The sequence below is a fragment of the Pangasianodon hypophthalmus genome, chromosome 9, assembly GCF_027358585.1.
Source record: "Pangasianodon hypophthalmus isolate fPanHyp1 chromosome 9, fPanHyp1.pri, whole genome shotgun sequence".
In the NCBI taxonomy this organism is placed as follows: Eukaryota; Metazoa; Chordata; class Actinopteri; order Siluriformes; family Pangasiidae; genus Pangasianodon; species Pangasianodon hypophthalmus.
This window is the reverse complement of record NC_069718.1, coordinates 30326722-30350933: the sequence shown is the minus strand read 5'-3', so window position 1 is coordinate 30350933 and position 24212 is coordinate 30326722. Positions and strand designations below refer to the sequence as shown.

At 42.9% G+C, this 24212-nt stretch overlaps 4 protein-coding genes across 4 annotated transcripts; all 4 read right to left on the bottom strand.

Moving 5' to 3' along the window:
• Positions 1-3422: 3422 nt before the first annotated feature.
• LOC128318763 (mesothelin-like protein) lies at positions 3423-12152 on the bottom strand. The gene is made up of 10 exons (XM_053236593.1): positions 10541-12152; positions 10241-10331; positions 10030-10129; positions 9784-9956; positions 9329-9484; positions 8555-8688; positions 8304-8437; positions 6225-6319; positions 5516-6082; positions 3423-3461 (listed from the first exon to the last, which is right to left on the bottom strand). Exons 1-10 carry the CDS (start codon positions 10678-10680, stop codon positions 3423-3425), a joined length of 1629 nt encoding a protein of 542 aa, XP_053092568.1. The 5' UTR covers positions 10681-12152.
• A 1741-nt stretch (positions 12153-13893) lies between these two features.
• On the bottom strand, positions 13894-16007 carry LOC128318779 (uncharacterized). The gene is made up of 7 exons (XM_053236642.1): positions 15730-16007; positions 15480-15605; positions 15184-15377; positions 14934-15028; positions 14624-14754; positions 14306-14430; positions 13894-14159 (listed from the first exon to the last, which is right to left on the bottom strand). The coding sequence occupies exons 1-7, from the start codon at positions 15814-15816 to the stop codon at positions 14027-14029; spliced, it is 891 nt and encodes a 296-aa protein (XP_053092617.1). The 5' UTR covers positions 15817-16007; the 3' UTR covers positions 13894-14026.
• On the bottom strand, positions 15992-18555 carry LOC128318762 (uncharacterized). The gene is made up of 11 exons (XM_053236592.1): positions 18455-18555; positions 18184-18353; positions 18012-18096; positions 17769-17915; positions 17469-17677; positions 17264-17367; positions 16986-17104; positions 16647-16823; positions 16311-16516; positions 16121-16221; positions 15992-15996 (listed from the first exon to the last, which is right to left on the bottom strand). Exons 1-11 carry the CDS (start codon positions 18497-18499, stop codon positions 15992-15994), a joined length of 1368 nt encoding a protein of 455 aa, XP_053092567.1. The 5' UTR covers positions 18500-18555.
• A 107-nt stretch (positions 18556-18662) lies between these two features.
• Positions 18663-23179, bottom strand: LOC128318783 (mesothelin-like protein). The gene is made up of 10 exons (XM_053236654.1): positions 22998-23179; positions 22665-22797; positions 22195-22543; positions 20892-21082; positions 20593-20683; positions 20390-20489; positions 20124-20296; positions 19669-19824; positions 19033-19166; positions 18663-18919 (listed from the first exon to the last, which is right to left on the bottom strand). Exons 3-10 carry the CDS (start codon positions 22363-22365, stop codon positions 18742-18744), a joined length of 1194 nt encoding a protein of 397 aa, XP_053092629.1. The 5' UTR covers positions 22366-22543; positions 22665-22797; positions 22998-23179; the 3' UTR covers positions 18663-18741.
• Between the last annotated feature and the right edge of the window lie 1033 nt (positions 23180-24212).

Here is a 24212-nt window from a genome sequence, read left to right as displayed (position 1 = left end):
TTTCAAAACTTTTAGTGGCGGAAGCAGTGTTGGTTAGGCTGGTATTGGTAGTGGCAAGTGTGTTGACATTTGTTCCAATAGAAGGGGTGATTTCGAAACTTGTAGTGAGGGAAGCAGTGGTGGTTAGGCTGGTATTGGTAGTGGAAAGCGTGTTGACATTTGTCCCAACAGAAGGGGTGATTTCAAAACTTTTAGTGAGGGATGCAGTGGTGGTTAGGCTGGTATTGGTAGTGGCAGGCGTGTTAAAATTTGTTCCAAGAGGAGTGCTGATTTCGAAACTTGTAGTGCGGGATGCAGTGGTGGTTAGGATGGTATTGGTAGTGGCAGGCGTGTTAAAATTTGTTCCAATAGAAGGGGTGATTTCAAAACTTGTAGCATGGGATGCAGTGGTGGTTAGGCTGGTATTGGTAGTGGAAGGCGTATTGACATTTGTTCCAAGAGTAGTGCTGATTTCAAAACTTGTAGTGGGGGAAGCAGTGGTGGTTAGGCTGCTATTGGTAGTGGCAGACATGTTGACATTTGTTCCAATAGAAGGGGTGATTTCAAAACTTGTAGTGGGGGATGCAGTGGTGGTTAGGCTGGTATTGGTAGTTGAAGGCGTGTTGACATTTGTTCCAAGGGTAGTGCTGATTTCAAAACTTGTAGTAGGGGAAGCAGTGGTGGTTAGGATGGTATTGGTAGTGGCAGGTGTCTTCACATTTGTTCCAATAGAAGGGGTAATTTCAAAACTTGTAGTGGGGGATGCAGTTGTGGTTAGGCTGATATTGGTAGTGGCAGGCATGTTGACATTTGTTCCAATAGAAGGGGTGATTTCAAAACTTGTAGTGGGGGAAGCAGTGGTGGTTAGGCTGCTATTGGCAGTGGCAGTCATGTTGACATTTGTTCCAACAGAAGTGCTGATTTCGAAACTTGTAGTAGGGGAAGCAGTGGTGGTTAGGATGGTATTGGTAGTGGCAGGCGTCTTCACATTTGTTCCAATAGAAGGTGTAATTTCAAAACTTGTAGTGGGGGATGCAGTCGTGGTTAGGCTGCTATTGGTAGTGGCAGTCATGTTGAAATTTGTTCCAACAGAAGTGCTGATTTCAAAACTTGTAGTGGGGGAAGCAGTGGTGGTTAGGCTGATATTGGTAGTGGCAGTCATGTTGACATTTGTTCCAAGAGGAGTGCTGATTTCAAAACTTGTGGTGGGGGATGCAGTGGTGGTTAGGCTGGTATTGGTAGGGGCAGGCATGTTGACATTTGTTCCAACAGAAGAGCTGATTTCAAAACTTATAGTGGGGGATGCAGTAGTGGTTAGGCTGGTATTGGTAGTGGCAGGCATGTTGACATTTGTTCCAACAGAAGAGCTGATTTCAAAACTTTTAGTGGGGGATGCAGTGGTGGTTAGGCTGGTATTGGTAGTGGCAGGCGTGTTGACATTTGTTCCAATAGAAGGGGTGATTTTAAAACTTGTGGTGGGGGATGCAGTGGTGGTTAGGCTGGCATTGGTAGTGGCAAGCGTGTTGACATTTGTTCCAACAGAAGTGCTGATTTCAAAACTTGTAGTGGCAGATGTAGTGGTGGTTAGGCTGGTATTGGTAGTCGCAGGCGTGTTGACAGTTGTTCCAAGAGTAGTGCTGATGTCAAAACTTGTAGTGGGGGAAGCAGTGGTGGTTAGGCTGGTATTGGTAGTGGCAGGTGTGTTCACATTTGGTCCAACAGAAGAGCTGATTTCAAAACTTGTAGTGAGGGATGCAGTGGTGGTTAGGCTGGTATTGGTAGTGGCAGCCGTGTTGACATTTGTTCCAACAGAAGTGCTGATTTCAAAACTTGTAGTGGCAGATGCAGTGGTGGTTAGGCTGGTATTGGTAGTGGCAGGCGTGTTGACATTTGTTCCAAGAGGAGTGCTGATTTCAAAACTTGTAGTGGGGGAAGCAGTGGTGGTTAGGCTCATATTGGTAGTGGCAGGCGTGTTCACTGTTGTTCCAAGAGAAGTGCTGATTTCAAAACTTGTAGTGGGTGAAGCAGTGGTGGTTAGGCTGGCATTGGTAGTGGCAAGCGTGTTGACATTCGTTCCAATAGAAGGGGTGATTTCAAATCTTGTGGTGGGGGATGCAGTGGTGGTTAGGCTGCTATTGGTAGTGGCAGGCGTGTTGACATTTGTTCCAAGAGGAGTGCTGATTTCAAAACCTTTAGTGGGGGATGCAGTAGTGGTTAGGATGGTATTGGTAGTGGCAGGCGTGTTGACATTTGTTCCAATAGAAGGGGTGATTTTGAAACTTGTAGTGGGGAAAGCAGTGGTGGTTAGGATGGTATTGGTAGTGGCAGGTGTGTTGACATTTGGTCCAACAGAAGAGCTGATTTCAAAACTTGTAGTGGGGGATGCAGTGGTGGTTAGGCTCGTATTTGTAGTGGCAAGTGTATTGACATTTGTTCCAACAGAAGTGCTGATTTCAAAACTTTTAGTGGCGGAAGCAGTGTTGGTTAGGCTGGTATTGGTAGTGGCAAGTGTGTTGACATTTGTTCCAATAGAAGGGGTGATTTCGAAACTTGTAGTGAGGGAAGCAGTGGTGGTTAGGCTGGTATTGGTAGTGGAAAGCGTGTTGACATTTGTCCCAACAGAAGGGGTGATTTCAAAACTTTTAGTGAGGGATGCAGTGGTGGTTAGGCTGGTATTGGTAGTGGCAGGCGTGTTAAAATTTGTTCCAAGAGGAGTGCTGATTTCGAAACTTGTAGTGCGGGATGCAGTGGTGGTTAGGATGGTATTGGTAGTGGCAGGCGTGTTAAAATTTGTTCCAATAGAAGGGGTGATTTCAAAACTTGTAGCATGGGATGCAGTGGTGGTTAGGCTGGTATTGGTAGTGGAAGGCGTATTGACATTTGTTCCAAGAGTAGTGCTGATTTCAAAACTTGTAGTGGGGGAAGCAGTGGTGGTTAGGCTGCTATTGGTAGTGGCAGACATGTTGACATTTGTTCCAATAGAAGGGGTGATTTCAAAACTTGTAGTGGGGGATGCAGTGGTGGTTAGGCTGGTATTGGTAGTTGAAGGCGTGTTGACATTTGTTCCAAGGGTAGTGCTGATTTCAAAACTTGTAGTAGCGGAAGCAGTGGTGGTTAGGATGGTATTGGTAGTGGCAGGTGTCTTCACATTTGTTCCAATAGAAGGGGTAATTTCAAAACTTGTAGTGGGGGATGCAGTTGTGGTTAGGCTGATATTGGTAGTGGCAGGCATGTTGACATTTGTTCCAATAGAAGGGGTGATTTCAATACTTGTAGTGGGGGAAGCAGTGGTGGTTAGGCTGCTATTGGCAGTGGCAGTCATGTTGACATTTGTTCCAACAGAAGTGCTGATTTCGAAACTTGTAGTAGGGGAAGCAGTGGTGGTTAGGATGGTATTGGTAGTGGCAGGTGTCTTCACATTTGTTCCAATAGAAGGTGTAATTTCAAAACTTGTAGTGGGGGATGCAGTCGTGGTTAGGCTGCTATTGGTAGTGGCAGTCATGTTGAAATTTGTTCCAACAGAAGTGCTGATTTCAAAACTTGTAGTGGGGGAAGCAGTGGTGGTTAGGCTGATATTGGTAGTGGCAGTCATGTTGACATTTGTTCCAAGAGGAGTGCTGATTTCAAAACTTGTGGTGGGGGATGCAGTGGTGGTTAGGCTGGTATTGGTAGGGGCAGGCGTGTTAAAATTTGGTCCAAGAGGAGTGCTGATTTCGAAACTTGTAGTGCGGGATGCAGTGGTGGTTAGGATGGTATTGGTAGGGGCAGGCATGTTGACATTTGTTCCAACAGAAGAGCTGATTTCAAAACTTTTAGTGGGGGATGCAGTGGTGGTTAGGCTGGTATTGGTAGTGGCAGGCGTGTTGACATTTGTTCCAATAGAAGGGGTGATTTTAAAACTTGTGGTGGGGGATGCAGTGGTGGTTAGGCTGGCATTGGTAGTGGCAAGCGTGTTGACATTTGTTCCAACAGAAGTGCTGATTTCAAAACTTGTAGTGGCAGATGTAGTGGTGGTTAGGCTGGTATTGGTAGTCGCAGGCATGTTGACAGTTGTTCCAAGAGTAGTGCTGATGTCAAAACTTGTAGTGGGGGAAGCAGTGGTGGTTAGGCTGCTATTGGTAGTGGCAGGTGTGTTCACATTTGTTCCAACAGAAGTGCTGATTTCAAAACTTGTAGTGGGGGAAGCAGTGGTGGTTAGGCTGGCATTGGTAGTGGCAAGCGTGTTGACATTCGTTCCAATAAAAGGGGTGATTTCAAAACTTGTGGTGGGGGATGCAGTGGTGGTTAGGCTGCTATTGGTAGTGGCAGGCGTGTTGACATTTGTTCCAACAGGAGTGCTGATTTCAAAACCTTTAGTGGGGGATGCAGTAGTGGTTAGGATGGTATTGGTAGTGGCAGGCATGTTGACATTTGTTCCAATAGAAGGGGTGATTTTGAAACTTGTAGTGGGGAAAGCAGTGGTGGTTAGGATGGTATTGGTAGTGGCAAGCGTGTTGACATTTGTTCCAACAGAAGTGCTGATTTCAAAACTTGTAGTGGGGGAAGCAGTGGTGGTTAGGCTGGCATTGGTAGTGGCAAGCGTGTTGACATTCGTTCCAATAGAAGGGGTGATTTCAAATCTTGTGGTGGGGGATGCAGTGGTGGTTAGGCTGCTATTGGTAGTGGCAGGCGTGTTGACATTTGTTCCAAGAGGAGTGCTGATTTCAAAACCTTTAGTGGGGGATGCAGTAGTGGTTAGGATGGTATTGGTAGTGGCAGGCGTGTTGACATTTGTTCCAATAGAAGGGGTGATTTTGAAACTTGTAGTGGGGAAAGCAGTGGTGGTTAGGATGGTATTGGTAGTGGCAGGTGTGTTGACATTTGGTCCAACAGAAGAGCTGATTTCAAAACTTGTAGTGGGGGATGCAGTGGTGGTTAGGCTGGTATTGGTAGTGGCAGCCGTGTTGACATTTGTTCCAACAGAAGTGCTGATTTCAAAACTTGTAGTGGCAGATGCAGTGGTGGTTAGGCTGGTATTGGTAGTGGCAGGCGTGTTGACATTTGTTCCAAGAGGAGTGCTGATTTCAACACTTGTAGTGGGGGAAGCAGTGGTGGTTAGGCTGATATTGGTAGTGGCAGGCGTGTTCACTGTTGTTCCAAAAGAAGTGCTGATTTCAAAACTTGTAGTGGGGGATGCAGTGGTGGTTAGGATGGTATTGGTAGTGGCAAGCGTGTTGACATTTGTTCCAACAGAAGTGCTGATTTCAAAACTTGTAGTGGGTGAAGCAGTGGTGGTTAGGCTGGCATTGGTAGTGGCAAGCGTGTTGACATTCGTTCCAATAGAAGGGGTGATTTCAAAACTTGTGGTGGGGGATGCAGTGGTGGTTAGGCTGCTATTGGTAGTGGCAGGCGTGTTGACATTTGTTCCAATAGAAGGGGTAATTTTAAAACTTGTGGTGCGGGATGCAGTGGTGGTTAGGATGGTATTGGTAGTGGCAAGCGTGTTGACATTTGTTCCAACAGAAGTGCTGATTTCAAAACTTGTAGTGGGGGAAGCAGTGGTGGTTAGGCTGGCATTGGTATTGGCAAGCGTGTTGACATTCGTTCCAATAGAAGGGGTGATTTCAAATCTTGTGGTGGGGGATGCAGTGGTGGTTAGGCTGGTATTGGTAGTGGCAGGCGTGTTGACATTTGTTCCCACAGAAGTGCTGATTTCAAAACCTTTAGTGGGGGATGCAGTAGTGGTTAGGATGGTATTGGTAGTGGCAGGCGTGTTGACATTTGTTCCAATAGAAGGGGTGATTTTGAAACTTGTAGTGGGGAAAGCAGTGGTGGTGAGTTTGGTGTTGGTAGTGGCAGGTATGTTGATAATTGTAGTCATTGTAGTAAAATTGGTGACACTAGATATGGCAGTGTCAGTAGCTGTTCTGGTACTAGGAGTGGCTGTACTGATGATGGCAGTATAATTATTGCTGTTGGTTTTGATGATGCCAATATTCAGCATATCTAAATCAGACTGGTTCTGTTGTGACACCCAGGACTGAACCACTGAAGAGTGCTCAAACAGCTTCAAGTCAGCCACATTTACCCCCATTAGAGCTTGCGCTGTCATCACATTCAGGGCCTAACACACACACACACACACACACACACACACACACACACAATGCATTTTCTGTCTTAATTCAAAACCAGCTATTTCTCAACACATTTTTCACATTTTCATATGTAAAAATTGAAAAAACTTTTCTTTTTGTATTTCATACCTTAAGAACAGCAGAGCTCAGACTAGTGAACACGGTGATGTCCATGCTGATGTTATGAGTTGAAAGGGCTTGTATGTCCTCCAGTGGAGCTCCACCTAAACATACATATGTTAAAACCTAAACTAAATTTACTGTAAGATCCCCCCTCTACAGATAACACAAACACAACACAAAGATCAAAACTTAAAAGCAAAATGTATAGCAAACATAAAAGCTAAATGTTTTTCATTATCTATATCTATGAATTACATTTTATATTTTTACTTAAAATCTGTCCGGGGACAGATGGAGTGTCATTGGACATTTCTCAGCCTTCAAATTAAACTTTGTTAATGTTGCTCTTAGCCAAAGCTTTTTTTGACATTTATCTTGCTTGAATCTTTCAGTTTCCATCCTGGGCTTTTCCCTTCTGCATGATGTTAGCTATTCCCCTCAGAGGTGTCCCCTATAACACCTCTCAGTTATCCAGTGTTGTCTGTGCTAGCTCATTGTCCACTATTTTCCAAATTCAATGTTCGTCTCTGGTTATTTATCTCAAAACTAAGGAAAAGGAGGGAGTAAGACCCCTAGCTATCCAGTTTGGATGTACATGACTTGAGCTGAACATGACCACAGAATAATAGAGAAGGGGGGCTTTGACTGAGGAAGTCCAGGCCATTTTGAATCAGGAAAACCTAAACCCTTTCTAGCAGAGGAAAGGCTGTGATGGGGGTTTGGGGGGGAAACTTTTTTCCCATATCCTTAGCCACTAGTGTATTTCACTCTGCCGCCATCTCTTGTGAGGTCCAGCAACATAGTCAATATGAAGGGACAATATGAAGAAGAAACCTTGAGAGGAACCAGATTCAAAAGGGAACCCATCCTCAGCTGGGTGACACCGGATAGTGCAATTATAAATAATTCTCTTCTATTACTGTATACTATATGGTCAAAAAGTTCAATTCTGTAACCACAAAAGTTCACTGTATTTTACACAGGAAGTCTATTTTGTTGAAGTTACCAATTGTTCACTGTTGGAGACTTGAGTGCAAAACTGTTTGTGGAAATTGCAGTCCTAGATCTATCATAGCAATTGTAGTCCTAAGCCACTGTGGAAAAACTCTTCATATCAGTTGAAGTCCAAAGCCATTTTGATGGTTTCTATGCGGTACCGTCCACAGTGATGTAACTTTGGGCTGTCCATGTGGGGCCATCCTCAGCACCAGTGGATGGTTTCCAAGTGATGAGAAATCCAACCAGAAATAGGGCATCAGGATGGATCATGCAGGTCCAGAGAGCAGAAGGGATCAGGATCACTGGCATCTCAGGAGTAGCATGTATAGCTCATCATCTAGCCTTTGTGCCTCTCATTTGGCAAACAGTTGTATACTTTGCTGTTCCCTCTCATTTTTTTTTTTTAGAGTGTGCAATTATGCTAGGTAATTGAATGTTCCACCTGCATGGTGACTGAGTTACCTTTTTATGCTACCTGTCTCTTTACTGTCATCTTCAGTACATCAGGTGCTTTGCTTAGTACTTGGCCTGTTTTCCCAGAAAAAACACATCCCTTGATCTGGTGATGTTTTTCTTCTTTAAATATCCAGTTTTAGTGAGCCCGTACCCAAAATAGCCTCAGATTCCTGGTCTTGGCTGACAGGAGTGGAACCCAGTGTAGTCTTCTGCTATTGTAGCCCATCCAAGGTTTGATGTGTTGTGCATTCTGAGATGCTAGTAAAGGCAGATGTAAAGTGCTGTTATTTGAGTTAGCATAGCCTAGCCTGCCTGTCTGGAACCATTTATTTGCAGAATTGATGCTCAGTGAATGTTATTTTCCCCACATCATACTATGTAAATTCTAGAGACTGTTGAGCAGAAAATCCCAAGAAACAGCAGAAAAATATAACCCAAACCAGCATGTTTGGCACCAACAACCATGTAATGGTCAATGACAACTGAAGATCTTGATCTGTATGCGCATGATTTTTATTTTGGTGATTGGATGTTTGCATGAATAAGCAGGTGCATAGGTGTGCATATTGTCGGGTGAGGATATATTATATATTTGAGTATGTTGTGTACATATGTGAGCATGTATTTTACCCAGGTAAGGACTCATGAGTTGGTAGTAGGTTTTGGCATTGCTGCGTTGATTGCTGAATGAAGAGTTGGCGATGATGTACAGAGCAGATTTCTGCTCAATGGAACATGAGGACAGATCTGGAGACAGGACTGCCCTGCATAGAGAACAAAATGTAAACTACATGAGCACTGCTGTATTTGAATTATTCCCAAATCTCTTTATTTTGTTTATCCATGTTTGTGTATGTATGTACATGTGAGTGTGCACTTACTTCAGACTCTCAGCAGTGATACTTTCCAGTACACTGATGTCTAAAGTACAGATGTTGGAACCAACTACATTTATTTCGGTACTTCCCAGAGAGGGATTCCCCATGCTCAGATACCTCATAATCACCGCTTTACTCTACAAAATACACAAAAAATTATTCCTGTAGCAAGCATATCAGCGTATGAGCATTAAAATGTTCAAATAAAATGTTTTTATGTCTTAAACGACTTATGAAATAGTTTAAGAACTGAAGCAGCAGTTTAACCAGAACTGATGCTCAACCTTCTTCCTACATACCTTGGTATACACATCCATCTCAATTATAGTGATGATGTTTTGAACGTCATGGTGCTTCACATCAACTGTACAAAATGTAAACACTTCCCATCATAATAAAATATTTCTCTCGCTCTTTCTCTCTCTCTGGGAAAGAACGCAGATGCCCTCTCACTCCCTGTCTCTCTGAGTGATCACAAATGCACTCTCTGTTTCTCCCTCTCTCTGAAGGATTGCAGATGCACTCTCTGTTTCTTTTAAGGATAGAAGATTCTGGCTCTCTCTCTCTACCTCTCGCAGGAACGCAGATATTGTCTCACTTGTTCTGAAGGATCTGAGATGACCTCTGTACCTTTCTCCGTCTCTCCCAAGGTGTTAAAAACATGGTCTTAATTCACAAATTGGTTGTAATACATCACGGCAGTAATCAATCCCAAACATTTTTTTACAGGTCACACACACACACACACACACAGACACACAAACACCCTTCTATTACCTTTTCTGGTTCCCAGAGTCCACCATTTGAGTCCATCAAAGAGGACAGTGTGTCAATTATGGTAATGTTCCACTTGCTAATGTCATCAGTTGTTGCCACACGAGAAGCGGAACCCAGTAGCTGCAGCACACCATCATTAAGGCCTGATGGGTAAATCTACACATGCACACAAAATCAACAATTTATTATATACCACCTAACACACACTGTCCAAAATGTTGTGTGGGTGAATCCACCATACACACAAAGACAGACATTAAACTCACAACACAAAAACAAACCCTGTTTGACAGGGGTACATTTTCAAAACATAAAATATGCAAGTATCATATTTAAACCGACACTGTCAGTAATGTCAGAATTTTATGACTGAAAGGCACAAACAACCTCCTCTTTCGTGTAGTGCTACTGTAGTGCTAAAGAGTCCCAGTGTCACAGTGTTCAGTGCTGCTGACCTGGTTTAACTTGTTCAGAATGACGGTCTGGAAGCTGGTGTCCACCACTTTCTCAGTGATGGCTGCCAGGTTGTTCTGCAGGACAGCGATGTCCAGATACAGATCAAACTGGGTGGAGTTAAAGCCGAAAGGAAACGACGCATCTGCAATTGTCACCGCTGTGATGTTGCTCACTGTTAGACACAGAACAAAGTTAAAAATATATCCCTGTATCTCAGTGCTTTTTACACTGTAAAGCACTTTTACCTGTAGCGCTTTCTGAGTTGCATTCTGTAAAGAATGTCCTTAGCTTCTTCATCGGGATCTTCTGCTTCCTCAGGACTGAAAAGAACTTCCTCCTTACATTCTTCAACAATGCGCACACACAGACATAACATTAAATTAGTCCCAAAAGGTCTAACATTGGGTCAATAAATCAATCACAAACACAAATTTAAAACTGAACAGGTTTACATACAAAGCTAAGTGTGTTGCAGAGGTCTGATTTGAAATAGACAGCCAGGATGCTGAGTTGCTCCACGGTCTGCTCATTCCACGTTGAGGGATTACTGATTAAAAAAAACAATGTTTATGAGATCTTATTCATATCTAATACAATACAGTTATAGACACAAATAATTTCATTTGGTTTATGCCATTTTAACACCAAGCCTAACATTATTAGAACAATTTAAATGCAGTGACGGTTCAGAAATATTTTTCTACAGCTGAACCAAATTCAAAGGTATGCACTGATCTGCAAAAATCTCACTCTCACCCATAAGCGGTGTTCCCACTGAGGAGCAAAGACTGTACAGCAGTGATCTGAGAATCAGAAAGATCTCCACAGTTCTTCAGTTTCTCCAAAATGAGAGGGTGAGAGTTCTGGATGTAGGAGGGGTCCAGTGTGCAGGCCATATTCCCCAGAATCTCCACCTGATAACTGGTCAGGCTCACACCAGATATACCCTACAATGTCAAAAACCACGAAGGAGTGTCACATTAAAACGCAGAATCTGTAAGAACAGGGGTTCTTGTGAGGATTCCAATGTTTAGTGTCAAGATCTCTGAAATGTTGCGTTTGCCTCAAGACAGTTTACTGTCTCCTGAGTGTTTGAGCGATTTCTATCACCGCACCCTCTATGCCCAAAACTTTCTTTTCAGTATTTAGAGGTCAGCAAACCTGAGTATAATTCCTGAGAACCACCCAAAAGCATTCTATTGTTGTTCTATGTCACAGTTGGAATTGAACTTTGCTGACGTGGATTATCATATGAGTGCTATGCTGATGACACTTGATGTCTCCTTTCCTCCTTTAGACAATCGTTTTTCTGAACAGAGCATGTAGTAGATGGCAGCTCATCAGCTGAAACTAAATCCCAGCAAGACTGAGTGTTGGCCAGAGTGTTGCTGTTGTGGAGATGCATGCCCACATCAAGATCTTTAGATCTCCTTGGACAACTCTCAGATCTCAACCTTGGGGTATTTCTGGACAATCAATTGTCCTTCACTACTCATATTGCTAAGCTGACTGCTAACATCAGGAGGATCTTGAGGCCATTTCTATCCACAAAGCTCACTCAGGTGCTTGTTCATTCCCTCATCATCTTGAGACTGGACTACTGAATGTCGCAGTTCTGCCCCTGCAAACTGCATATCACCCGCCCCCTGCAACTGATCAAGAGTGCAGCTGCCAGACTCGTTTTCAACCTTTCCAGATTCTCCCACACCAACCCAATGTTGTGCTCCCGCCACTGGCTTTCTGTAGCTACTGCATCAGTTTTAAAACACAAAGACAAAGACGGACAAGCACATGCATACCTGAAGGCACTTATCACAGACCACTCTCTACCATACTCTGGCTGTCTTCAAACAAAAAAAAAACTCAAGACCCAATTCGTGTTTTTTATTCTGTACTAACCACCAACACGGTTTCAGCTGAATGGTATTTTTACTTCCTATTCATAGACATAGTGAATTAGCGTATTAATATATGTTTTTGATAGGGCACAAAGCACTAATGTAAGTCACTCTGTAGAAGGGAATCTGATAAATGCCGTAAATGTATATTTCAACATTGGAATTTCATGAGACACAAATTGATTGAAAGATTGGGTGACTTGTTTTCCGTAATATTTAAGTGCTAATATTGAGTGTTGGTCTATGAACATGTTATTGTGTATGTTTTACCAGGCAGTCCTTTGCATCATTGAACAGGATGGTCTTTTTGTCAAGGCCGTGGGAAAGAACGGAGAAATCTGCTCTGCCCAGGGCAGAGAAATATGACCGACAGTTCTCCTTCTGTATCTTCTCATAGCTACAACACACACACACACACATTACAGATAGCATATGACCCATATTCTTAACCTCAGATATTTGAAAATTGGGAATGCAGGGGAAGTGTGCCTTATCTTTTATATACGGTACATTGTGTATGTGAACGTGTTACACACCTGTAGTACAGAAGCATATCAGAGGGGACGTCAGTAAAGCTAACAAATGGATCGTCTTTCACGTAGCTGTACATGCAGGTCAGCTGAAACACAAAACGCACCGTGACTGTGTGGTATCTCAGGTACCAGTAAAAGTTTGGGTCCACTTGCTACCTGTGTTTCAGACTGTGTGCGGAATGTGAATGAATATCAGAGTGTATGTACCTGAGCCTCTTTCAGGAGGACCTTGTCTCTGCCTGCACGAGGTCTACAGGCTTTCACTAGATCTTTGGCTTTCTGCTGTGGGAGAGTCTGAACTGAGCTGCAGGAGAATCCCTGCAGTATTGATGCTGACAGACTGTGGGGAGAAACACACACAGTCACACACAGACATACACACACCGATGAACCAAAACACAACATCTTATTGGACTCTGGCAGAATCATATGCGTTATCTGGATTGTTCGCCCAATAGTTATTTACACTGCCTATGTAAGCGAGTCAGGCTGTGTGTGTGTGTGTGTGTGTGTGTCTGTTTCTAACTCACTCTTCTGGATTATCACTGGCATTGGCCACTGCACCAAACAACATCATAGCCTGGTAAAAATCAAACAAAAAAATTCAAAATTTTATTGATTCGTTTTACACCCCGAGATCCAAACTTGACAGGAATTCAGACCTCTGTAAGTGCTGTGATCACAGTCAAGCCATGTTACTCTAGGTTTTCAGTATAACAAAGTGATTTACATTTCTCTGACAATGTGGGTCTGTTCAGTTACCTGTTCATGACTCCAGCTCTTGTTATTGATGAGTGAAACGTCAAAAGAGCTCAGTGAGGTCAGTAGAACAAGTGGAATATACATCACGAGTGCATCCGGAACATTCTGTAGCACTTCAGTTTGGTCTACAGAGATTACCTGGGAGAAAGTGTGGGAGCAGACCTTCAACTTTTCCAGACTAAACAAACTGCATTCTGAACAAAGGATTGATTTTAAATTAAACTGGTATAGAACACAGTAATGTAAATCTCCATTTTAGTAATGTGCTGTAATGTATTTTGCATGTGTGTGTGCGTGTGTGTGTGTGTGTTCTGTGTGTGTAAGAGAGAGAATACCTTCTGGACAAATGTCTTTTGCAGAATAACTGGTGCTGACAGAATGTTATTGATGAATGTTGGATTCTGCGATAAAGACAGAAGCTGAGACGATGGGATGATGGTGATGGTTGCAGAGGGAACGCCGCCGATGAGTGTTCCCAGGGACTCCAGAGAGGAGGCACTGCTGATCTGTGAGGCAAAACAATCAGATCTTCAACTTTAAAAAAAGGAAAAAAAAAATATGAATCTGCTGTTTTGGATCTGAACGCAGGGAGTATTTAAGGGAGTATTTAACTTACAGCACTTTTCTTTATATACAGTGTAGTTGGTTAGTATTTGAACAGTAATACAATTTTGTTCTTTACAGGGGGATTTGGTGAAATTGCTCTAAACAGACTTGGTCTCGCTTCCAGTATCGTAGACTGACGTTCTTGACAAGTGTACAGTGTACACTCACATTAAAGCCTGCACTAATGATGCTCTGGATCAGGGCATTCACTTGGCCCTGGTCCCAGCCACTGATGTTACTGAGTGTAGACAGAGCACTGTTTATCACACTGGAGGGGGTGGAGCTTATCTGGCCCACAGTCAGGCCCACACACTGGCTGCCCAAAGATTGGATGGTGGATGCAGATACACTGGGGAACTTTGCTACCAGCACCGCTGTGACCTGAGAGGAGAAGAGGATTATAGTTAGCTTGCACTTTGACAGAATAACTGACTGACAGGGTCTCATTGATTGATCACCTCTGGATTCATTTCTGTGCAGAAGTTGTTGATGCTCGTCAGGATGGTCTTGATGTCTGCATCTCCAAGATGAACAAACGTGGAGGAAGGAGTTCGACACAGCAGCTCAGCTGGCAATCTATAAGATCACAAACAACCTTTTAAAAATGCGTACAAAGATATTTATCCTTGTATGTAGTCCGTTACCTAAGGGGGTTGAATTGATGAGGCTGGATGAATGAATAGAATTTATAGTTAACAATAGTTGTTAGTGTGGAGTGTTACCCGAGTGGGCTGAAGTCAGGATTCTGGATGTATAACTCTGTTGTGTAGTACTCCAGGACACTGGCTGAAATTCCTGGGTTGTTGAACAGCTGAAGATTTTCTGCGTTCTGCAGGAACACACTCGTCTAAAGGACACAATAAAACACACACATTAATACGTCACTATGGGTGTGTGTTGTGTTAGGTAGATAATACATTATATGTAGATGAGCAGAAATAATCATGTGTGTAAATGTCTGAATGACTAACATGTATGATTACAGGTATGTTTGTTTGTTGGTGTGTGAGTTTGTGTGTGTGTGTGTGTTAGTATGTTACCATGTTTCCTGGTAGGAATGACTGCAGGTCAGCGAGGTTAATGAAAGTGATGAAGAATCCGATGTTGTCAGCAAACCAGGCAGTGGAGTTCAGAAGAGGATCTGAGGAGTTATAGCAGCGGGGGCTGCCATCTGCAAGATACACATACAGATAGTTATGTTGAGACTCACATACTGTGCACACACAATTATAGGAAATGAAGCGTGGATTGCTTGGATTGAAGGATATGCAGTACTATTCAGCAGAGAGAGAGAGAGAGAGAGAGAGAGAGAGAGAGAGAGAGAGAGAAGAGAGATGTAGTTATTCTTACCGCTGCTGTTCAGATACACTTTTATGGAGCTATACACATCAGCTGGGGTGAAATCAGTTGTGTAAAAATTGTAGTTGTCCCCCAGGATAGACACCCTGCTCACAAACACACACAAACACACATTTATACATACATACATATATACGTATAGAAGTGATTTTAGTACAGATCCTCAATTTTTTAGCCAAGAGACAGGGGGCAGTGTTTGTGCTGACAGCCCTGTGTAATGGTACATCAAACAAATACTCACAGTTTCCTGTATGACAGACAGGAGGCTCCACTGAGCTGGGCAGAGCTGATGAGCTGAGAACTGAGGTAGGGCAGGTAGTGAACCAGTGTGACCTTAAACCACTGTTCTACATCAGCCTGAGATGAGGCATTGAGAGCACGAGGCCACACACACTCCAACGTGTGGCTGGCCAAAGCTGAGGATAAAACAGACTCCTGTAGAGAGAAACAGGGATTATTCTATGAGCTAATCCTGATATAATAAAGGCAAGTAATCCAGATGGACTAAAAGGGTATGTGAAATGAAGACAGGTGTACCATCTCCAGGTATTGATTGGTTCTATTGTAGTTGTTGAGGAGTGTGCAGAGCTCAGAACCATCAATCACTGTGTTTGGCCTGTTCAGAAACTCTCCGAGTTCTTCCGGAGAGATGGAGCCCAAAAGCTAGAGGACACAGAGCAGAGACAACACACTCGTTACAGAGGGAGATGTTGACAGTTCATTGGCTGCCGCTTAAACTATTAGTGAGCAACTCACTGACATGATCAGTGTTATAGAGCAGAAATACCTCTGGCTGTCGGTCAGCTGGGATCAGAGACAGGAAATCTTTCAGGTCAGGGAATCCAAAATTGAGGAACATCTGTTTCAGGAACATGTAGAAGCTTCCTCTGCTGTAGCAGCTCAGGCCTGTGAGGCAATATAGGCCACTAATGAAAAAAGTCTGTGCTGAATTCAGATTGATTTTAGACCAGTGAATGTGGGACACTCCTGACTTAGCCCAAATTCTTCATCTGCCAATCACATCTACTGATCACTGCCTGCACACTGGACTAGGCTGAGTCAGCAAATACACAAGCAAGAACACACTTGAAACAAACCCCCGCCCCCCCCCCCCCCCCACCAACACACACACACACACACACACACACACACACACACACACACACACACACACAGACCTTGGCTGGACTGGTACTTGAGATAGTCTTGTGTGTAATTGAAGACAGTATCGGACTGTGTTGCAGAGAGGTCACTGTACACATTATCAAGTCCTTTCACTCTGTAAACACAACGACATAGAAGTAAACAAGTTAAAAATCAAAGAAAGTAAAGAATTGATCTGTGCATTCACGTTGAGGAGGAGCTCACATCTCTCTGTAGGAGTCACAGCTGATGTTCATGGGGATGATCGACAGGGTGTTTGGACCAATCCCAGGAAGGAAGAAGGAAAGGTAAGTCTGGAACCACAGGGCAAAGTCCCCTGGGCTGAAACTTTGGAAGTGAGGCACCAGATCCAAGAGTGTCATGTTCAGAATGGTGTGTGATATTGCTGAAGGAATGCTAGTCATGTTCATCTGCAAACACACAGCAGCACGGATTAACAGTCTGGACACACTCGGACTTCATCGATTAGTATGCATAGAATAAACGTGTCTTATTGCGAAAAGAAATGTGCCCTGGTTTGTAGACTACAGAGATCCTCACTTGTATTGCAGTCTGGTGGAAGACTGTGAAGAAGCTGCCAAGTTGATTCCGATCTAAAGATGTGATCACACTGCTAAACACCTCTCTAAACACAGAGTCATTTCCCAACACTCCTGAATCCGGCTGCAAGATGAACTGTGCCTTCTGCTCACTGGACAGTAAGCCTAACACTGCAACCTGCAGGACAAAACATGCATTTCACACATTCTGTTCACACCAGCTCAGTGGTACAGCAGCTGCCTGCCCTCTCCACCAAAATCCAGAGGCCAACTGGTACTACTATAGTCAATTGCAAACTCACAAGAAACATAAAGTTGGTGCAACTTTGATGTTACTCACGCTGGAGAAATTTGCATTTAGAATTTTGAGCTTTTCCAAGGGGGCATAATTGGAGAAATTGCCAAGGTTCTTTTCAAGCCACTTATTGCTGCCAGAAGTGTTGGAACGACAGCCAGGGTCTACAAAGATCACAGACCATTAGTTAAATTAACCAGAACATTCTCAATGGCTCTTGGTTTATTTCATTCAGGCAATCAATTGGCTTAATCTCAACAGGCTAAAACAAGTAGAAGACTGCCAGCTTTCTCTAGTAGAACAATTAAAAGGGGCCTATGTACCTGGGAGGTCAACTCTTGACAGGAAGGGAAAGATGAATGAAGTAAAGACCAACTGCTTCTGTTCCTCTTTCATGAGTGATTCTTGACTGCTAAGAGCTTCCACCCTAAGTTGGATGAGAACAGATCAGATTTTGTCATGAATTACTTCATCTTCATGTCCTAAATAACACATGCAGAGTTCTAAAATTCCATTGTCTATACTTACACAATCTGGTAGCTCTCACAGCTGAAGCTTTTGGAACTGAGGCTGGACAGAAAGTCTGCGGACACTGATGACAAAAATGGTCTGAGCCTCATCTGGAACCACTCAGTGATGAAAGCGGCATTCATCAGCTGTGCTGCAGTGAAGTCCTTGATTATCACCTCCCAGATGGCATCAAGTATATTTGAGTCAGACCGAATGCTGCTGTGGGTCTACATGAATGAGTACATACTTCAGTGCATAGCAGTGCACAAATGTTTTTTTTTTTTTTTTTTAACTACAGCACCAATCAAATTTTCATACCATGTGTGAAAACCTGTCCAGTACATCATCCAAAGGTGCAGGAAAATTCTGGAAGAAAAGCTTCCATGTTTCTTTAGAGTAGTTCAGGCTACTTGGCAGTTTGCATGTGAGCAGTGTGGCCAGATCATCAGAGGACAGAACAACAACCTTGAAAGACAAGAAACAGAGGTTTCTGTGGTCAACTCATCTTCTGCGTAAAAGGACTGAACCTGAGAAGAGGTATTTTGTTCATAGAGGACTCACTGATGAACAGGCATAGGCAGGAATCCTGAAGTTACACAGTACTGCAGAAACATTTCCAGATGCGAACTCGCTATCAAGTGGGTGACTGTGCAGAAAAAAGAATAATGTTATACATCTACTAAAAACTTTCTCTATAAAGTTTGCTCCTTTTCCATTTGATAAAAAAGCTCACCTGTCTACACCATAACAAGGGTTGTGGTTGATGATGCCAAGATTCAGTGTGTTCAGATCAGATTGGTTCTGTCGTGACACCCAGGACTGAACCACTGAGGAGTTCTCAAACAGCTTCAGATCAGCTATGTTTACCCCCATTAGATTCCTCACTGTGCTCACATTCAGGATCTGGCACACACAAAAACAGTTTTCATCAAGTTCATCTGCAGTTTTCTTTATTTTACTTCTTATAACTCAAGCATCCACTATGTTCAGTTTATGTTTTATACCTTGAGAACAGCAGGGTCCAGACTAATGAATATGGTGATGTCCATGCTGATGTTCTGGGTAGAAAGAGCTTGTATATCCTCCACAGGAGCTCCACCTATACACACACACACACACACACACACACATACACACACATGTTAACAACTAAATTCATGGTGTGTGGGTGTGTGTGTGTGTGTGGGTGTGTGTGTGTGTGTGTGTGTGGGTGGGTGCATGCGGGTGTGCATATGTGCATGCGTTTGTGCAGCTACTTTTCATTCAATCCAACTACTGCTGTTCTAAAACACTACACCTGTGTGTGTTTAGTATTTCTGTGTATGTGGATGATTGTTTTACCCAGGTAAGGTCTCATAATTTGGTAGTATGCTTTGCTGCGTTGATTGCTGAATGAAGTGTTGGCTGTGATGTACAGAGCGGATTTCTGTTCGATGGTACATGAGGAAAGATCTGGAAACAGGACCTCCCTGCATAGAGAAAAAAAATGTAAACTATATGAGCAGTAATGCACTCAAATTATTCTCAAATCTCTTTATTCATCCATGTTTGTGTATGTATGTACCTGTGAGTTTGTACTTACTTTAGGCTCTCAGCATTGATATTTTCCAGTACACTGATGTTTAAAGTACAGATGTTGGAACCAACTGCATTTATTTCAGCACTTCCCAGAGAGCGATTCCCCATGCTCAGATACCTCATAATAACCGCTTTACTCTACAAAATACACAAACATTATTCTAGTAGCAAGCACATGAGTGTCTGAGGATTGAAAATGCTTAACTAGTATGGTTTTGATCTATTACTGGTTTAAACAAACTCTGACATACTTTAAGTTTAAGATAAAGACCAGACCTGGAGCTCCACCTTCTTCTTCTACACCAACTGTAGGAAAAGTAAACACTTCCCTTCATTCTAAAATTTCTCTCTCTCTCTCTCTCTCTCTCTCTCTCTCTGAAGGATCATAGATAATCCCTCTCACCCTCTATGAAGGATGGCAGATATTGTCTCACTTTCTCTGAAGGATCTCAGACAATCTCAATCTCTTTCTCTGTCTCTCCCAGAGGTGTTGAAAACATGGTCTTAATTCACAAATTGGTTGTAATACACATGAAGACAACACTGTGGTTGTACCCACAGTAGTAATCAATCCAAAAATTTTTTTACAGGTCTCACACACACACGCACACACACACACACATACACACCCTTCTATTACCTTTTCTGGTTCCCAGAGTCCACCATTTGAGTCCATCAAAGAGGACAGTGTGTCAATTATGGTAATGTTCCACTTGCTAATATCATCAATAGTGGCCACACGAGAAGTGGAACCCAGTAGCTGCAGCACACCATCATTAAGGCCTGATGGGTATATCTACACATGCACACAAAATCAACAATTTATTATATACCACCTAACACACACTGTCCAAAATGTTGTGTGGGTGAATCCACCATACACACAAAGACAGACATTAAACACACAACACAAAAACAAACCCTGTTTGACAGGGGTACATTTTCAGAACATACAATATGCAAGTATCATATTTAAACCGACACTGTCAGTAATGTCAGAATTTTATGACTGAAAGGCACAAACAACCTCCTCTTTCGTGTAGTGCTACTGTAGTGCTAAAGAGTCCCAGTGTCACAGTGTTCAGTGCTGCTGACCTGGTTTAACTTGTTCAGAATGATGGTCTGGAAGCTGGTGTCCACCACTTTCTCAGTGATGGCTGCCAGGTTGTTCTGCAGGACAGCGATGTCCAGATACAGATCAAACTGGGTGGAGTTAAAGCCGAAAGGAAACGACGCATCTGCAATTGTCACCGCTGTGATGTTGCTCACTGTTAGACACAGAACAAAGTTAATCACTGAAGGACAGAATCTAAAATATATCCCTGTATCTCAGTGCTTTTTACACTGTAAAGTACTTTTACCTGTAGCACTTTCTGAGTTGCATTCTGTAAAGAATGTCCTTAGCTTCTTCATCGGGATCTTCTGCTTCCTCAGGACTGAAAAGAACTTCCGCCTTACATTCTTCAACAATGCACACACAGAGATAACATTAAATTCGTCCCAAAAGGTCTAACATTGGGTCAATAAATCAAGCGCAAATTTAAAACTGAACAGGTTTACATACAAAGCTAAGTGTGTTGCAGAGGTCTGATTTGAAATAGACAGCCAGGATGCTGAGTTGCTCCACGGTCTGCTCATTCCACGTTGAGGGATTACTGATTTTAAAAAAAATGTCTATGAGATCTTATTCATATCTAATACAATACAGTTATAGACACAAATCATTTCATTTGGTTTATGCCATTTTAACACCAAGCCTAACATTATTAGAACAATTTAAATGCAGTGACGGTTCAGAAATATTTTTCTACAGCTGAACCAAATTCAAAGGTATGCACTGATCTGCAAAAATCTCTGTCTCACCCATAAGCGGTGTTCCCACTGAGGAGCAAAGACTGTACAGCAGTGATCTGAGAATCAGAAAGATCTCCACAGTTCTTCAGTTTCTCCAAAATGAGAGGGTGAGAGTTCTGGATGTAGGAGGGGTTCAGTGTGCAGGCCATATTCCCCAGAACCTCCACCTGATAACTGGTCAGGCTCACACCAGATATACCCTACAATGTCAAAAACCACGAAGGAGTGTCACATTAAAACGCAGAATCTGTAAGAACGGGGGTCCTTGTGAGGATTCCAATGTTTAGTGTCAAGATCTCTGACTGTCTTATGTTTGAACATTTGAATTATGATCTCAGAGATTTGGAGTTCTTGTCTGAAATGTTGCGTTTGCCTCAAGACAGTTTAGTGTCTCCTGAGTGACTGAGCGATTTCCATCACCGCACCCTCTATGCCCAAAACTTTCTTTTCAGTATTTAGAGGTCAGCAAACCTGAGTACAATTCCTGATCTGGGAACCACCCAAAAGCATTCTATTGTTGTTCTATGTCACAGTCGGAATTGAACTTTGCTCACATGGATTTTCATATGACTGCTATGCTGATGACACTTGATGACACTTGATGACACTGATGACACTTGATGCTGACTGCTAACATCAGGAGGATCTTGAGGCCATTTCTATCCACAAAGCTCACTCAGGTGCTTGTTCATTCCCTCATCATCTTGAGACTGGACTACTGAATGTCGCAGTTCTGCCCCTGCATACTGCATACCACCCGCCCCCTGCAACTGATCAAGAGTGCAGCTGCCAGACTTGTTTTCAACCTTTGCTCCCTCCAATGGCTTTCTGTTGCTACTGCATCAGATTTAAAACACAAAGACAAAAACGGACAAGCACATGCATACCTGAAGGCACTTATCACAGACCACTCTCTACCATACTCACTGGCTGTCTTCAAACAAAAAAAAACTCAAGACCCAACTCTTCACCAAGCCCTTGTATTAAAACTTCCATTAAACAAATCCCTTGTCTTTTGTCTCTGTTTTTTATTCTGTACTAACCACCAATACAGTTTCAGCTGAATGGTATTCTTACTTCCTATTCATAGACATAGTGAATTAGCGTATTAATATATGTTTTTGATAGGGCACAAAGCACTAATGTAAGTCACTCTGTAGAAGGGAATCTGATAAATGCCGTAAATGTATATTTCAACATTGGAATTTCATGAGACACAAATTGATTGAAAGATTGGGTGACTTGTTTTCCGTAATATTTAAGTGCTAATATTGAGTGTTGGTCTATGAACATGTTATTGTGTATGTTTTACCAGGCAGTCCTTTGCATCATTGAACAGGATGGTCTTTTTGTCAAGGCCGTGGGAAAGAACGGAGAAATCTGCTCTGCCCAGGGCAGAGAAATATGACCGACAGTTCTCCTTCTGTATCTTCTCATAGCTACAACACACACACACACACATTACAGATAGCATATGACCCATATTCTTAACCTCAGATATTTGAAAATTGGGAATGCAGGGGAAGTGTGCCTTATCTTTTATATACGGTACATTGTGTATGTGAACGTGTTACACACCTGTAGTACAGAAGCATATCAGAGGGGACGTCAGTAAAGCTAACAAATGGATCGTCTTTCACGTAGCTGTACATGCAGGTCAGCTGAAACACAAAACGCACCGTGACTGTGTGGTATCTCAGGTACCAGTAAAAGTTTGGGTCCACTTGCTACCTGTGTTTCAGACTGTGTGCGGAATGTGAATGAATATCAGAGTGTATGTACCTGAGCCTCTTTCAGGAGGACCTTGTCTCTGCCTGCACGAGGTCTACAGGCTTTCACTAGATCTTTGGCTTTCTGCTGTGGGAGAGTCTGAACTGAGCTGCAGGAGAATCCCTGCAGTATTGATGCTGACAGACTGTGGGGAGAAACACACACACAGTCACACACAGACATACACACACCGATGAACCAAAACACAACATCTTATTGGACTCTGGCAGAATCATATGCGTTATCTGGATTGTTCGCCCAATAGTTATTTACACTGCCTATGTAAGCGAGTCAGGCTGTGTGTGTGTGTGTGTGTGTGTGTGTGTGTGTCTGTTTCTAACTCACTCTTCTGGATTATCACTGGCATTGGCCACTGCACCAAACAACATCATAGCCTGGTAAAAATCAAACAAAAAAATTCAAAATTTTATTGATTCGTTTTACACCCCGAGATCCAAACTTGACAGGAATTCAGACCTCTGTAAGTGCTGTGATCACAGTCAAGCCATGTTACTCTAGGTTTTCAGTATAACAAAGTGATTTACATTTCTCTGACAATGTGGGTCTGTTCAGTTACCTGTTCATGACTCCAGCTCTTGTTATTGATGAGTGAAATGTCAAAAGACCTCAGTGAGGTCAGTAGAACAAGTGGAATATACATCACGAGTGCATCCGGAACATTCTGTAGCACTTCAGTTTGGTCTACAGAGATTACCTGGGAGAAAGTGTGGGAGCAGACCTTCAACTTTTCCACACTAAACAAACTGCATTCTGAACAAAGGATTGATTTTAAATTAAACTGGTATAGAACACAGTAATGTAAATCTCCATTTTAGTAATGTGCTGTAATGTATTTTGCATGTGTGTGTGCGTGTGTGTGTGTGTGTTCTGTGTGTGTAAGAGAGAGAATACCTTCTGGACAAATGTCTTTTGCAGAATAACTGGTGCTGACAGAATGTTATTGATGAATGTTGGATTCTGCGATAAAGACAGAAGCTGAGACGACGGGATGATGGTGATGGTTGCAGAGGGAACGCCGCCGATGAGTGTTCCCAGGGACTCCAGAGAGGAGGCACTGCTGATCTGTGAGGCAAAACAATCAGATCTTCAACTTTAAAAAAAGGACAAAAAAAATATGAATCTGCTGTTTTGGATCTGAACGCAGGGAGTATTTAAGGGAGTATTTAACTTACAGCACTTTTCTTTATATACAGTGTAGTTGGTTAGTATTTGAACAGTAATACAATTTTGTTCTTTACAGGGGGATTTGGTGAAATTGCTCTAAACAGACTTGGTCTCGCTTCCAGTATCGTAGACTGACGTTCTTGACAAGTGTACAGTGTACACTCACATTAAAGCCTGCACTAATGATGCTCTGGATCAGGGCATTCACTTGGCCCTGGTCCCAGCCACTGATGTTACTGAGTGTAGACAGAGCACTGTTTATCACACTGGAGGGGGTGGAGCTTATCTGGCCCACAGTCAGGCCCACACACTGGCTGCCCAAAGATTGGATGGTGGATGCAGATACACTGGGGAACTTTGCTACCAGCACCGCTG